At 42.5% G+C, this 15,421-nt stretch overlaps 1 protein-coding gene across 2 annotated transcripts in view; it reads right to left on the reverse strand.

The window, feature by feature from the left end:
* The window catches only part of ENTPD4 (ectonucleoside triphosphate diphosphohydrolase 4), a 35,727-nt gene extending 21,152 nt beyond the window's left edge, over window positions 1-14,575 (reverse strand). For both annotated transcript variants that reach the window (XM_055299899.1, XM_055299898.1), the window contains exons 1-4: window positions 14,406-14,575; window positions 5,510-5,608; window positions 4,120-4,317; window positions 3,402-3,607 (exon numbers count right to left, since the gene is read on the reverse strand). In XM_055299899.1, the coding sequence (XP_055155874.1) occupies window positions 3,402-3,607; window positions 4,120-4,317; window positions 5,510-5,517 (412 nt within the window). In that variant the 5' untranslated portion in view covers window positions 5,518-5,608; window positions 14,406-14,575. The remainder of the gene's footprint in view (window positions 1-3,401; window positions 3,608-4,119; window positions 4,318-5,509; window positions 5,609-14,405) is intronic.
* Window positions 14,576-15,421: the final 846 nt, after the last annotated feature.

Genomic DNA, 15,421 nt, shown 5'->3' on the forward strand with positions numbered 1-15,421 from the left:
TCCATTAACAAGTAGTTAATAAGTTATGTTTCTTCAACGTGGCTAAATTGAGAGAAATTCAAGTTACAAACCACACTTTCCTAGTTTTTCCTGTATCCCTCTTAGCAAGAACTTCCACAGTCTTTTTGAACAGTAGTGGTATTAAATGTTCAGGCTTATGCTCTCAGTCTCCAAAGAAATGAGAACCATTTGAGCAACTACGTGTCAGACATTGGGATCAATTGCACATGAGCACATGCACCTGCCTTCAAGAACATGTTCCCACTTTGCTCAGGCAAGCTCACTCATTCCTACGGCTGCCGCCATCACCTTTGTGTCTCAGATCTCCAAATCTCATCAGCAGCTACCAGGTCTTGTTCCCAGACTCCAGATCAGTATGTGGTAACTGTCCACTAGACATGACAATGTACTTGTCCTCACCAACCCTCAAACTCAACATATACACATACAAATCTGAGCTCAACTTCCACAGCAAATCTGTTCTTACTGCTTTTACCACCATCACTAGCCAATCAGTGACCACCGTCACTAGCCAACCAGCAGCCCAAGCTAGGATTCTGGATAAAATCCCCTCTCCAATATGTGTTCTGAGTGTCATTAATCGGCTCTCCCTGGTTCCTCTCACATTTCATTTTTCTTCCTCCTTTCTGGCAGTCTGATGCAACATATCCTACCCTCCAGTCTTGGTGATCCCTCGACCATTCCCACACAAATGGTGTCCTCCGGACTTCACATTTTAGATGTCCAAACATTTCTCATTTCACAGATTAGGAAACTGTGGATCCAGAAAGTTAAGTGATTTGTCAGAGCAATCAGCAGAAAATGGACCAAAAGCCAGATTTTTTTTTTTTTTTTACTCCACAAATACTGTTTCGATAGACACCAAATCCCAACCTACCCAGAATCTATTAAGTAAGGAAATTATTCTAGAGCTTTGCTGAAATGCTACACATGAGAGTCCCGGCTTCATGACTGAGGAGTGCTATAAAAAGGTACTTGAATTTCTATTTCAAATACTTTCTGTAGCATAAGAAAGAACCACGTTAAACCTGATTTTAATGAGTTTCTGGTGTATACCTTGGGATGATGTCCCAAAAGACAACTCCAAGGCATGAAAGATTTTATCTTATTTAATAACTAATGGAAGCTGGTATGTGAAGCTAGATGAAAAGCAATGTGCTTTATAGAACTTTATTTTTCAATCTTCTGGTGAATTTTTAATTTAATCAACATGACTTTAATCCTGAAAATGTTTCTACATTTTGAATACATCAAAATTGAAGGAATGAGGGGGCACCTGCATGGCTCAGTGGTTGAGCGTCTGCCTTCAGCTCAGGTTGTGATCCTGGGGTCCATCCTGGGATCAAGTCCCACATGAGGCTCCCCAGAGGGAGCCTGTTTCTGTCTCTGCCTCTGTCTCTCATGAACAAATAAAATCTTTAAAAAAATTTTTAAGGAATGGAATGGAAAACTAAAAATTCAAAGTCATTCACTAAGACTTCTAGAAAAAAATAATTTTTGTTCATGGAAATGTACTCTAATATCAAAATAATGCTTACATGAGAGATTCAGATTAAGTTCCCTCTCTTTAACCTGAGAAATGAGGTAGAGGTTCTGGATTTTCTGAGCAATATGCTAGTGCCCAGCTGCCCAAGCATCAAAGAACAATCAACTTGCCAAGGGTTTTCTGAAGAAGGAAGTGGGGCCTAAATTATTCAATGAAGAATGGGGAGGACTCAAAGAGCCCGTAGTATATGTCATTAGGAACAATTTTATGAGGACAGGTATTTTATCATATTAAAACTGAACCACCTTTTCATTTACATATTTGAAATAGATAATAAGTGATTTTTTATAAACATTCTCTAATATTTTACAAGACAAATTCCTTGAGTTGTTTGGGTTTAATATTTTACCATTTAACACCCTAGCAAGATGAAATAAAAGTGCTTAATCTCTATGAGGATCTGTGGTCCACTGTTTTATTTATTTTTTTTAAGTTTATTATTCTAGTAATCTCTGCACCCAACATGGGGCTTGAACTCATGACCCTGAGATCAAGAGTCACAAGCTCTTCCAACTGAGCCAGCCAGACACCCATGTGGTCCACTGTTTAAATCAGTGATTATTAACTATCAAGACATAAAATATCTATTCAAGGTACTCCTGGACACCTTCTGATTCTAAAACTTCTTACAGAAAGGCAATGCCCATGGAAATAATGTATGTACAGAAAAAGGTTGAGAACCACTGACTTAAATTGTTTAATGGAGAAAGCAAATCCCAATTTTACACAACACACTATTTTAGAAACTGTGACATCTTTAAAAACTTGACATAATAACATCAGCTCAAGTTCTGCAGTCATTCTTATTTAATAATAATCTAGATGATTAGAAATATATTGGGAGGAGATGCCTGGGTAGATTAGTCAGTTAAGTGTATGACTCTTGATTTGGGCTCAGGTCATAAGATTGAGCCCTGCATTGGGCTCTGTGCTCAGCATGGAGTCTGCTCGAGATTCTCTCTCCCTCTGCCCCTCCCCCTACTCACACACATGCTCCCTCTCAAGTAAATAAATAAAATTTTTTTAAAAAAAGGAAATATATTGGAGCACTTTAAAAAAATTTTTTTTAAGATTTTATTTATTCATGAGAGATAGAGACAGAGACAGAGAGAGAGAGAGAGAGAGACACACAGAGACAATTTAAAAAAAAAATTTTTTTAAGATTTTATTTATTCATGAGAGATAGAGACAGAGAGAGAGAGAGAGAGAGAGAGAGAGAGAGAGAGGGAGAAGCAGGGTCCGTGCAGGGAGCCCGACGTGGAACTTGATCCCAGGTCTCCAGGATCACAACCTGGGCCGAAGGTAGCGCTAAACCACTGAGCCACCTGGGCTGCCCATATTGGAGCACTTTTTAAAAATGCGGCGAAAAAGATAATAACAATGTTTTATTTATTTATTTATTTATTTATTTATTTATTTATTTATTTATTTATTTATTATTTTTTAATAACAATGTTTTAGAGTACAGATCCAAGAATTATCTGAATTACCCTGTTGTTAGGGATAGAGATCAACGACTACCAAATAGGAGGAAAAAAAATCTCTCCATAATGAATGTCAACTAGCAAACACCTGAGTAGACACATGAGTAAGGCACTGTGATAAATGCTGCAGGACACACAAGACAGACATGGTTTTGGCTATTTTACAAGGAGTTAGTCGCCTCATGTGGGGTGGGGAAAGGAGGGGGAAGAAAGTGAAACGATTATCAGGTCCTGGCGTGAGCTCTGGACAAGGGCAATGGCTGTGGGCAAAGCGGGGGGAAGGACATGAAAACCTGACAGAGAATAAAGGACAGAACCTGGTTACCAATCGATATTTATCCTTTACATACCGGGTTTTATTTTCATAACCACTGGTTTTCGGTTTTTATCCCTCATTTGTCTGATATCCAACAGATCATGAGGATTGCCGTTGTGCCTTGGCCAGCAATAGACGAATATTCGAGACCCACTGCTACCACAGTCCACCACAATACCGTAGTTCACATTGGGGTTATTGGTGTCTGTCGCTTCAATGTCAGTAACTCGTGCCAAGTACCTTGTTTAGAAAAATGAACACATGCTTTATCTGAGACAGAGAATATTGCCCAAACCTTAACAGAGCAAAAGCAATAAATAACTACCAAGTCAGTGAATTCTAAGCTGATCCACTATCACATTTTTACAACTGCCAAATGATTAAAGAGTCAAAAGAAAACAAAACAATTGATAGTGATAAAGATAATCTAAATCAGATACATAATCATTCCTTTTAAGAAGTTCAAAGAAGTTCTGAGAAGCAAAACTATTCCCAAACAACTGACATTCACTGAAAAATCAGCTTAACAGATATCACAGGAGAAGCTTATGTTTAAATCCTCTTACAATGTGGATTTGGTGGCTAATGATTAAACAGTTTCAAACAGTTTAATTTTGCATGCCACGCTGTAGTCAGTACAGATTCCTACAGCCACATGCTCCTCAAATTCCAACCTAATCCCCAAAGTCTTGAAGCTGTAAAATTGAAGGTATGGCACCCCATCTAGAAAAGAAATGATTTTTTTCTCTTACCTTTGAAACTTCTTGTCTCTGGATAGCCGCCCATACTTATTTCGGATTATAACAACAGAAAAGTATAAAAGCGAAACAGCAGCAGCCAGAATGCTAATAACAATAATCTGGCGTAAATTGGTATTCAGAATTCGCGGACACCCCACTGGAGAGATGCTAAAATGCCAGGAAGCAGGAAATAGACAGGAGATGCCAATCCTAAAATTCCAATAAAACAGATTTTAAAGCAATCTGCTCCCAAGAAGACTTTCCTCACCTAAATTGATCTCAAAGTAAGACATCTGGCTGGGGCCACTCATTCCCCTGCTGGGAGGTATCTGTATGCCAGCATCTTCCATATTGCTATTTTGCTATTTTACTCAGTATAAGACTACATGAATGAGAAATACACCCTGATGGTTATGACATGTTTATGTTTTTCCACCTTTCCTGACAATAGTATGTAGATTATTATTCGTACCCTGCTTTGTTAAAAAAAAAGAGAGAGACAAGTAAATTTAATGTAATAAATCTATAAATCTATAATGAACTCAGGTTTCAGGGTGATAAAACCAAAAAAACAATTCAGTACAAGGAAATACATGTAATAAGAAAGGCCCTGTAAAGGTTGCCCAGTGGCCAAAACCTTGTCCATTAGATTAGAAACATATAAACAGCTCAGGAGGAGTAAGACTTTTTTCAACATTGAATTTCAAGGCAAATTTCTCCCTGATGATTCAGTGAGAAAATCGGAGAAAATCAGGATCTTTAATAACATCCCCAGAATAAAGGCACAAAGTGAGTTTTGCATGTCCTGTGTTTTTGGGATTATTCCTGAGACATTTTAACAAATAAACACTTTTCTTCTGTTTATGCCAGGAATAACGGATTACTGTGGGGCTTAAAAAACAAAGCAAAACAAAAACTTGCTACTTTTAGAGTAGATGTTAAAGTTTTGTGGTTAATTTCTACGTTCTTCCCTATAAAGGGTGCTTCCTAGACTAAAATACCTCACAGAAAGGGGAGATATCCTGCTAACTCAATGGCGTTCACTTGTAGTTTCTAGTCTCCATGTGGGTTCTTGGGCCACTTCCACAGAGGCTGCCATCCTCTGCCCACACCTCTGAGGCTTACAGTTATCTTGCAGCTAGTACAGCCTCTCACAGATTCCCACACACGTGCCCTTCACAGTAAACTACTTTAAAAGCCCCATAGAATCTATCTGGCACAACTACTTTTAACAGGCACCCCAATGAGGCCTGGAAGAACAAAGGTATTAAACACAAGTGTAGCATAACTTTGAACCCTTTTCACTTGGAACCTAGATTTTTTTTTTTCCTTTCAATATCTACTTCTGTGGCACCAAAATCTTGGGTTTTACAAGTGCCAGTGATTAGACACCATCACTCACCTCCCCATGCTGACGGGTCAGAGACCAGGCAACGTTCTAGGAGTCAGTCCTCATATACCATTACAGACATAATGGGGTCCTCCTGGAGTTACAGACCTCCTGTTCCAAAAAGTGAGAAAAGTCACTAAGATGGCACAATTCAAAAAGATATCTATGTTCTTTTACAAAGTATGTGTTGTTGTTGGTTTTTAAAGATTTTATTTATTTATTTATTCATGAGAGAGAGAGAGAGAGACAGAGACACAGGAAGAGGGTTAGGAGAAGCAGGTTCTATGCAGGAAGCCCAGTGTGGGACTCAATCCCAGGACCCAAGGATCATGCTGAGCTGAACGAAGGCAGATGCTCAACTGCTGAGCCACCCAGGTGTCCCCCAAGTATGTGTTTAAATCCAACCACACAAACTCTGGTGCATGATCCTTGCAGTGAAGCTGTCATAAGGATTTATCTTGAGCAACACACTTCTCAGTCAATTTCACATTGTCAGGGATATAGGCCTGAATCAAAAGAGATGCTAACAGTCTGGTGCTAGCTAGTGGTAGCTACCTAAAAGCCATCAGTACCAAAATACCAGGTCATCAAGTAGGTACTGAATTAAGGAAGACTAGGGGTAGAAGTAGGAGGTAGGCAGGGGTAGGAGGTATGATTCACTCAACAGCAATCTGAAATACTGACTCATCTGATAAATGTCTGTTAGACCTCTCTTATGCACAAAGTACCATGCAAGTTACTATGTTCCTAGTCAGCTCTGGTGTTCTCACAGCTACTGGGTCTCACTCCTCCAAGCCCCGAGGCCTCAAATCACAAAGCAAACAAGGGACAGCTGGGGCTTAAGCCAGGCCGCCTTCTGATCTACTGGATCCAAAGACTGACATCATCCTTGGTATTGCTGCTTTACCTCTTCCAGGCATCTGTTTCCCTTTGCTGGCTTCCTAGCCTTTGAACAGATCCTTCTCAGGACTCCCTTCCTCCACCCTACATCCACTTCCTAAAGGCCTGTCTGCTCCCCCATGCCCTGAGCTTCTTCCTGGCTTGGCTCTGCTCTCTCCCAACTCTGACTCTGCTCCTGGTCAACCTCACTGATGGTTTCTATTAACAGATCACTGAAAAACTTCTTTCCCCATCCCAGGCTTCTCTTCTGAGGTACAGATACAGAGATCTTCAAGCACCTACCAATACCTCCATCTGAGCACTGCATGAAAACCATTTCTAAAACCACACGCTTATATCACAGTCTTTGCTCCCTTCTCACTCATCCTGTCTCGCTTTGCAGTCTCAGTCTCAATTCCACCAAGCTGCTCAAACCAGAAGCAAGGGAGCCAGGCCTGATCCCTTGTTCTTCTTCACCTTCCACAGCCAGTTTGTTACAGACTCCTCCTCCCATTTTTTTTAACTTCAGTTTATCTAAAATCTCTTCCTCTTCTCAACTCTTGCCTAGCCTATCAGAATAGCAGTCTAATAAGTTAGTCTCCTACCTGCAGCATCAACCCAGTGGCTCTCCAATTCTTAATCTAATACCTTCAGGCACAGATTCTTCAACTGAAGTTGACACTCCTGCTCAGGTCTGTGTGCTCAGGTCCCTGCTCAGGTCTGTGATCCTGTCACTCTCCTACTTGAAATCCTTCAGTGGCTTCCACTGCCAAAGGCTTTACTCTGACTCTTGTGGCCCACAGGACCTCGCCACCTGTCACTGCTCTGATCTCATCATCCACTTTCCCTTTTCACCCCATACCAGCCATACTGGCGCCCTGGCTATCTTCAAACATGCCAGGTGCTGTCTGGATTCCGGGCCTCTGAACGAGCTACTCCCTCTGTTTAGAAATCACCTGTGCAACTCACTTTCTCACTACCCCCCTCCAGGTTTTTATTCACTGTCACTGTCTAGGGAGGCCCTCCCTGGCTACCCAATCTATCATTGCAAGCTGTCCCCTCCACCTATCTCTTTATTTTTTTTCCCTTAGCTTTTACTTATTTATTAAATAGTTATATAGACCTTATTATGTGCCAGGCCCTGGTTACTTACAAATATTAATTTATTCCTCTTAATGACCCACAGGGTAGACACTATTTGTATAGCGTTTTACAGATGAGGCAGAGAGCCTAAGTAACTTGCCTAAGGCCATGCAGCCAACAAAAAATGATCATATACAAAAAAGCGGAGATTCTAGCATGAAAACCCATACTATTATCCTTGTCCTCTAACATGCTGTGTATGTGTGTGTGTGTGTGTTTGCATTTCTCTTGCTCATGCGTCAAGCTCCACAAGGGGCCAGATTTCTGTCTGCTTGGTTGACTGCTGCATTCCCAGTACCAAAAAAACCCTAGGAAAGTGTCTGGCAAAAAGTCAACTGGGAGCCAAAAAGGTTAAGAGTTTATACACTAGAGTGATCTTTCCAAAACAACCGGGAATCCTGACACCTCCTCACCTCCCAACTTCTTTCTTTCTTTTTTCTTTTCTTTTCTTTCTTTCTTTTTTCTTTTCTTTTCTTTCTTTCTTTTCTTTTTTCTTTCTTTCTTTCTTTCTTTCTTTCTTTCTTTCTTTCTTTCTTTCTTTCTTTCTAAGATTTTATTTCTTTATTTGAGAGAGAGAGCTCAAGCTCAAACAGGGGTAGGGTAGGAGCAGAGGGAAAGGGACAATCTGACTCTACTTTCAGCACAGAGCCCGATGTGAAGCTTGATCCCATGACCCTGAGATGATGACCTGAGCTGAAATCAAGTCGGATACTTAACAGACTGAGCCACCCAAGCACCCCATTTTTTTCCACCTCCCAACTTTTCTCTCCCACTCAGGAAGAAGTCCTAACTCCTTAGGGTAATAAAGGAGGGCTCTCATGGTCTTTTAGTCTTGTGCTGTTCAATAGGGTAGCCACTGCATATGTGGCTATTTAAAGCAATTAAAAAGAAAAATGCAGTTCCGCAGTTGCACTAGCCACATTTCAAGTACTCAACAGCCACCTGGAGCTTCTGCATTAGACAACACTGATCCTGTCCCGGTCTTTCTAGTCCTATCCCGACAGACTAGACAGATATGTACCCTATGCTTTAGCCATACTAAATACAAGCAGCGAGTCACTGAAATGCCACACATTCCTCTGCCTTTTTAGAATGCCTCTCTTTCAGGTCCATCTGTTGGTGTATTCCTATGTATTCCCTGCGACACAAGTCAGGCACAATTCTTCTGTGAAAGCATCCCTAGTCCTCATGTCCCCAGAGTGTTTGCTCATCACAGTAGTTGGCTACAGGATTATACTGGTAGTTGACTTATTACATGGCAAGCCTCTCATTGGCAGAGGCAGCCTCTTAGTCTTCTGTTTCCCCAGTGACCAGTGCCTGTCACAGGAGCGATGAGCAAGCACTGTCTGCTTCATGGATGGCTGGGAATAGGAGATACAAAGATGAATCAGGTATAGATCCAGCTCTGAAATAAGTTCTCTCTCTCTCTCTCTTTTTTTTTTTTTAAGATTTTATTTATTCATGAGAGACACAGAGAGAGAGAGAGGCAGAGACAGAGGCAGAAGGAGAAGCAGGCTCCCTGCAGGGAGCCTGATGCAGGACTTGATCCCAGGACTCCAGGATCACGCCCTGGGCTGAAGGCAGGCGTCCCCTGAAATCAGTTATAATGCAGTACAGGGGATAATACACACACGCACACACACACCCACACACTTACAGTAAAAAGTATTAAAAATGCCTACCTGACAAAGAGGGAAAATCACTTTAATTAGTTCAGGTTTCAAAATGGTATCCTTATTGTACCATGTACCAAGAACTTGGGACAAATGATACTGTAATTTAAAAATTTGCACAAAAAAGAAAAAGATGTCAATTACTGAGATGTTTAAAAGAATTTTCAGGTGTTTTTATCAAGTAGTTATCTTGATATACTTCATTTCTTTATGTTTAAAGAAACAAAGAAAAATAAGACTTCACCACCCTCAGACTGGTGGAGATTAAAGTCTGACAATACTTAACTAATAAAGGGGAGTACTGTTGCAGAGAATCTTAATAGGTATTAACCTCTGGGGGCATATGGATAACATATATGAAAATACTAAACATGCTTACTCTGTACTCTATCACACAGAAATTCAATCTTAGGGAATAATAGGGTGAATTCACTAAAATATGTGTAAAGAAATTCATGATGGTATTGGGTATAACAGCATAACATGGCTACCAATGTGCATTAGAGGGGTTGGGATAGATTACGCATGGTCCATTTCTGCAGCGGTGGAACATGATATGACTATTAAAAGTGATGATGCAGATCTGTATTTATTGACATGCAAAGATATCCATGATATAGTAAGTGAAAAAAACATACCACATATAGAGTGGGGAAATGGAAGGACAGAAACCAAAATCTCAACAGTGGTTGGTTATTGCTTAGTAGTGGATTAACGGATCATCTATTTTCTTCCTTAGGTTTGCCTTTCTTAAAGGGCATATATTAATTTTATCAGCAGAAGAGACACAACTATTTTTAACAAGATTCAACTGATGAATCTCCAGTTTCTAGCATCAAATCCTCTTCTGGATACCTCAAGAAAGCCTATTTAAAAACTGTGACATAGGAATTTGACTCTGAACATTTTAAAAAATCAATAATTATAGCTGAACTAAGAACAAAAGAAAAGAATGTTCTAGTTAGCAGCTTAAAGTCAAGGTCCTGGGGGAAGAAAGATCTCCAATGACGTGTGCCTGGAGGCTATATGAAGGGCACAGAGGAGTAACAAATGTGGCTCCAGATTTCAAGGAGTTTCCAGACTGGTTACAGAAAAAAATTCCAATACCCAGAAAATAAGAGAACAACAGAAGGCAATGTTAAATTATCCAGACTCTTGCTGTAACAGTTTGGAGAAGAGCACAATGAGGCTAGGGAACAGGAAGATTTTTGGAGGTGAGAGGTACACTTTCAATGGAAGAAGGGAAAAGAGAACATTTTTCAAGGAAGTTGCTCTGTTTAGAACAATTGTAGCAAACTTGGTAAACGTTATTTAATCTGATGTTTGTCTCAGAACTTTTTTTTTGAGATATGCGAGGATTTTGACAAAAAGGATAAATAGATATTTTTCTAAATGACAACATTTGTGGTTAAAGACAGAGGAAAATAGGACAGCTTATAAACTGCCGAAGCAATTACTTTTTTTTAGGACAAAAGTATGGCTGAATATTACCCAGAGTCAGCAATATGGTAATTTGATTTCAAAATGTAAACTCCAATTGTATTTGTGGCTAAGAATTTTGGCACCAGGGTTTATGAAGGCAAACTCTAATGTTACATAAAACTGCCATGTTTTTAAAAGGCCTAACTTGTGTTAGACCTACCACCAGAGAGATGTATTAACTCAAAGTTTCAGCTAGTGGGGGGCCCTCCTTAGCTGAATATTCTCTGGTGGAGAGAAGCTAGTGGTCTCTAGTGGTCATGGTTCAACGTCTTTGGCAGTTTCTCACTGTTGGTCCTAACTGTTGTATGTAAAAACAACTTAAATCAACTGCAAAGTCAAATGGCTCTTCTGGTGAAAAATGCAGCACACAACGAGACAGACGTTATTAGCAAATTCTCAAATCACAAGCAAACAAAATCATAGACAAATGAGACTCTGGAACAGCTAGATAGACCTCTGAGTAAGAAAAGGTAAGATGACATGAAGAAAAGAATGATCTAAATATCAAGATTACAAGAGGACCTTGAATAATCAAAGAGGTCCACAAACACTTAGGCAAAACTTTGTAAGAACCAACTATTGGTGCGCCTGGGTGGCCTGGTAGGTTGAGTATCCGACTCTTGGTTTTGGCTCAGGTCATGATCTCATGGGTAGTGGGGTGGAGCCCTGAGGTGGGCTCTGGGCTTGGCAGAGAGTCTGCTGGAGATTCTCTCACTCTGCCCCTCCTCCAACTGTGCATGTGTGCTCTCTCTCTCAAATAAATATATACATCTTAAAAAAGAAAAAGAAACAACTGTCTTGGGAGAGTGAGAAGCCAAAGCAAAGAGCAGGATGCTATGCTTCACTCAGTCTGTGGGGAAAGACATTAAAATAACAATTCATTCTTTGTTTCAAGAAGAATGCTCTTAGTTGCACTTATGATCTACATTTTATCCAGTATTTTTTTTTATTTTTTCATTTTAAAGATTTTATTTATTTATTTATTTATTCATGAGAGACACAGAGAGAAAGAGAGGCAGAGATACAGGCAGGGTGAGGAGCAGGCTCCATGCAGGGAGCTCGACGAGGGACTCCATCCCTGGTCTCCAGGATCACACCCCGGGGCCAACAGTGGCGCTAAACCGCTAAGCCATCTGGGGCTGGCCAATTTTCTCCAATATTTATTTTAAAAATTTTTATTTCTGAATAACGAGCCCTATTCAAAGTTCTTCCTACCTTTATTCATTTGCAAAACTCTGGTCCTTATTTTATTAAAGATTTTATTTTATTTATTCTTGAGAGAGAGAGAGAGGGAGAGAGAGGTAGAGACACAGGCAGAGGGAGAAGCAGGCTCCATGCAGGGAGCCCGACGTGGGACTCGATCCCGGGACCCCAGGATCAGGCCCTGGGCGGAAGGCGGCACTAAACCGCTGAGCTACCGGGGCTTCCCTGGTCCTTATTTTAAATGACCTTTTTCTGGTCACACTTGTCCTGCATCCCTTCTGCAGTTTCTGAAATCTGCAACTCTGACTTTCCTCAGGTTCCAATTCCACATCCTGAGCTTACTGACACCCTGTTACTGCAACGTGTTTAATCCAAGTCTGGGGTCACAATCTTTTGGCAGAAACTATGACCACCTTCCAAATTCTCCAGGCCTAAGAGAGGTATCACTATTGACTGGGGTCACCTGGTTCTTAACCTTCAATCCTGTTTATTTGCAATGATATTTTATCATTCATTGGGGCCTGACAAATCTTTTTCAAACATCACAGTTAGTTCACACATCTAAAATCACCACAGCAGACATCACTACCTCAGGAGAGATTCTAGGGAGATCACCTACCTTCGACCTTTACCCTCAACACCACACTTCAGAAATACCTGGGTAAAATGCTACCTTCAAAATATGATCAGCTCAAGAAACTTCTGGAGACTGGCTCAACACCAACTTCCTGTGTAGCATCTGAAACCTTAACATTCATCAACTGGTACCATCTAATTTTATCAACTTTTTCTCTCCTCAGCCCCAAATAACATCTCTCTGCTCTAGTGAGGTGGGTCCCTTGTTGCCCACCATACACTCTTCTCATTCTTGCCTCTGGCCTTTACTACATACAAGAGTATGTCCTACTCTTGATATTACACTTCTTTCAAAGCCCTGGTCCAATATTTTTCTTTGACAAGATTTAACCTGTTTTACTTTCTATTGTTTTCCTACATTCTGAATCTTCTCTTTACTCAAGTGTAGTTTATTTTATTTAATGTTTTCTTTTTTTGAAGTAGGCTTCATGCCCAAAATGGGGCTTGAACTGATGACCCTGAGATCAAGAGCTGCTTGCTTTAGTGACTGGGGCAGGCAGGCACTCCAACTGCAGTTTATTTTAAATAAACATGCTGAATAAATATGTATAGAATATAAATCCTGGGCAGCCTGGGTGGCTCAGCGGTTCAGCGCCGCCTTCAGCCCGGGGCCTGATCCTGGAGTCTCGGGATGGAGTCCCACGTCAGGCTCCCTGCATGGAGCCTGCTTCTCCCTCTGCCTGTGTCTCTGCCTCTCTCTCTCTGTGTCTCTCAGGAATAAATAAATAAAATCTTTAAAAACATATATACATATAAATCCTTAGATCAACTTTACTTTTTTTTTTTCTTCTTTCTAGACTATAGACACAGGAGTTGAGATCAAGCCTCCCTATTACACCTGGAAGAATGTAAACCATAGATACAATACGCAACAAACAAAAGTGATAAATCAATGTTAAGGTTAAACACAAAGAAATCATTAAACTACTAATGCAAATTAGCACCCCATTCTAAAATTCTGCTATGTGTCAAACTGAATAAACCTAATACAAAAACTAGGTAACAGCTAACACAAGATAACACAAAAATACGATTCTTTTAAAACTCCGAGGCTGGAAAATTTTCATTACGCAAATCGAGACACGGTAAAGGCAGACATGTGAAATCAAACTAGCGATCTGAGTCTCTAATTTAGAATTCTTTAATAATTTCTAGTTTATAAAAAAATAGTAAGAATTTCTAGTTTATCTTCTAGCATCGAAGTCCCAGATCTGTAAAGCATCTCTTTTCTTTCCTGATAAATGCTCTCTGAAAATGCCCTGCCCCAGCGTTCATCTAAATGGGGTCCGAGGACCCCTGCGAGTTCTGGGGTATATTCGAGGGAATGAGGCCGGTCCCCTTGAAAGGTGTCCACGCACCACGCGAGTTCGAGAAACGCTGCTCTATCACTGTACTGCCCGATTAGTTCCATTTGTCCAAGGAGCAATCTAAAGCATGAAACTTGGTAAAAGCAGAGCACAGCAAGACCGAGGCTGACGGCACCAGTGTTCGGACGGGGCGGCAGGCAAGAACCAGTCGGTCCAGCATCCCCTCTCCCCGGCCAGGTCCCTCCCGGTGGGGCCAGATCCGCACACGCCGCGAGGGAGCGAGGGAAAATCCAGCCGCCGGTCACCGGAGGAGGCGCCACAGCACGACGCCAGTTTGTCCGGCCGGGGGCTGGGGGAGAGCACCTGCCGCCCGGGGTCACGGGGGCTGACCTCCGGGGCGCCCGGATGTGGCCGCCCGCCCGGCCGGCCGGCGGGGGCTGCGCGGACGCAGGCAAGACCGCCAGTAGGGGCCGGGGGGGCTCGTCCGCGGCCCTCGCCGCCACGCCGGCCCCACACTCCGACCGGCCCGGCCCGGCCAGCAGCCTCCCCGCCCTCTCCTCATCCGCGCCGGTAAGGCCGCCTCACCTGCTCGGCAGCGCCCGATTCGGCGGCCGGGACTCCCGGCAACGGGAAGCTGCGAGTGGAGGGCATCACGGACACCCCGGCGCGGCGGCTGCAACACGGACCCGGCTTCCTGGAGGCGCCGGTCCTTTCCGGGAGCCGAACGGCCACCCGGCGCCGGCCCTTGCGCGTCACCACCCGCGCCGGGAGCGCGCACGCCGGGGGCGGGGCCTGCGCCGGGGGCGGGGCCTGCGCCGGGGGCGGGGCCTGCGCCGGGATGACTGGCGTGCAGCGCAGCGCTGTGCCAGTGAGCCTGGGAGCAGTCCTTGCCAAAAGTGACAGTGGCGTCGCAGGAGTAAGGGGTAGTGCAGCTTGGTTACCGCCCGTGGTAGCTGGTCTGGTAGTCAGCCAGCCACAGTGTGCTTACCACACCTCGATTATCTTTCCTTTGTGCTCCCAAAGACTATGGAAAATAACACTTGAAAATCTAAGAAGAGGGGATCCCTGGGTAGCTCAGTGGTTTCGAGCCTGCCTGCAGCCCAGGGCGTGATCCTGGAGGGCAGGGATCGATTTCCCACATCAGGCTCCCTGCATGGAGCCTGCTTCTCCCTCTGCCTGTGCTTCTGCCTCTCTCTCTGTATCTCATAAATAAATAAAATCTTAAAAAAAAAGAAAATCTAAGAAGAACCAGGCACTTTTACTCAACTCGACATATTTACAACTTTACTTTTTTTTCGGTTTTAATTAATTTTTTAAATGACTTTATTTATTCATGATAGACCCAGAGAGAGAGGCAGGCTCCATGCAGGGAGCCCAATGTGGGACTCGATCCCAGGGCTCCAGGATCACGCCCTGGGCCAAAGGCAGGTGCCAAAACCGCTGAGCCACCCAGGGTTCCCCTTATGTTTTAATTTAAATTCTAGTTAACAAACAAGGCAATATTAGTTTCAGGCGTACAATCTAATGATTCAACCATTAAAATTCCAGAAGAGAACACAGGCAGTAACCTCCTTGACATCCGCCATAGCAACCTATTACTA

This window comes from Nyctereutes procyonoides, unplaced genomic scaffold (genome assembly GCF_905146905.1).
Source record: "Nyctereutes procyonoides isolate TBG_1078 unplaced genomic scaffold, NYPRO_anot_genome, whole genome shotgun sequence".
Taxonomy (NCBI): Eukaryota; Metazoa; Chordata; class Mammalia; order Carnivora; family Canidae; genus Nyctereutes; species Nyctereutes procyonoides.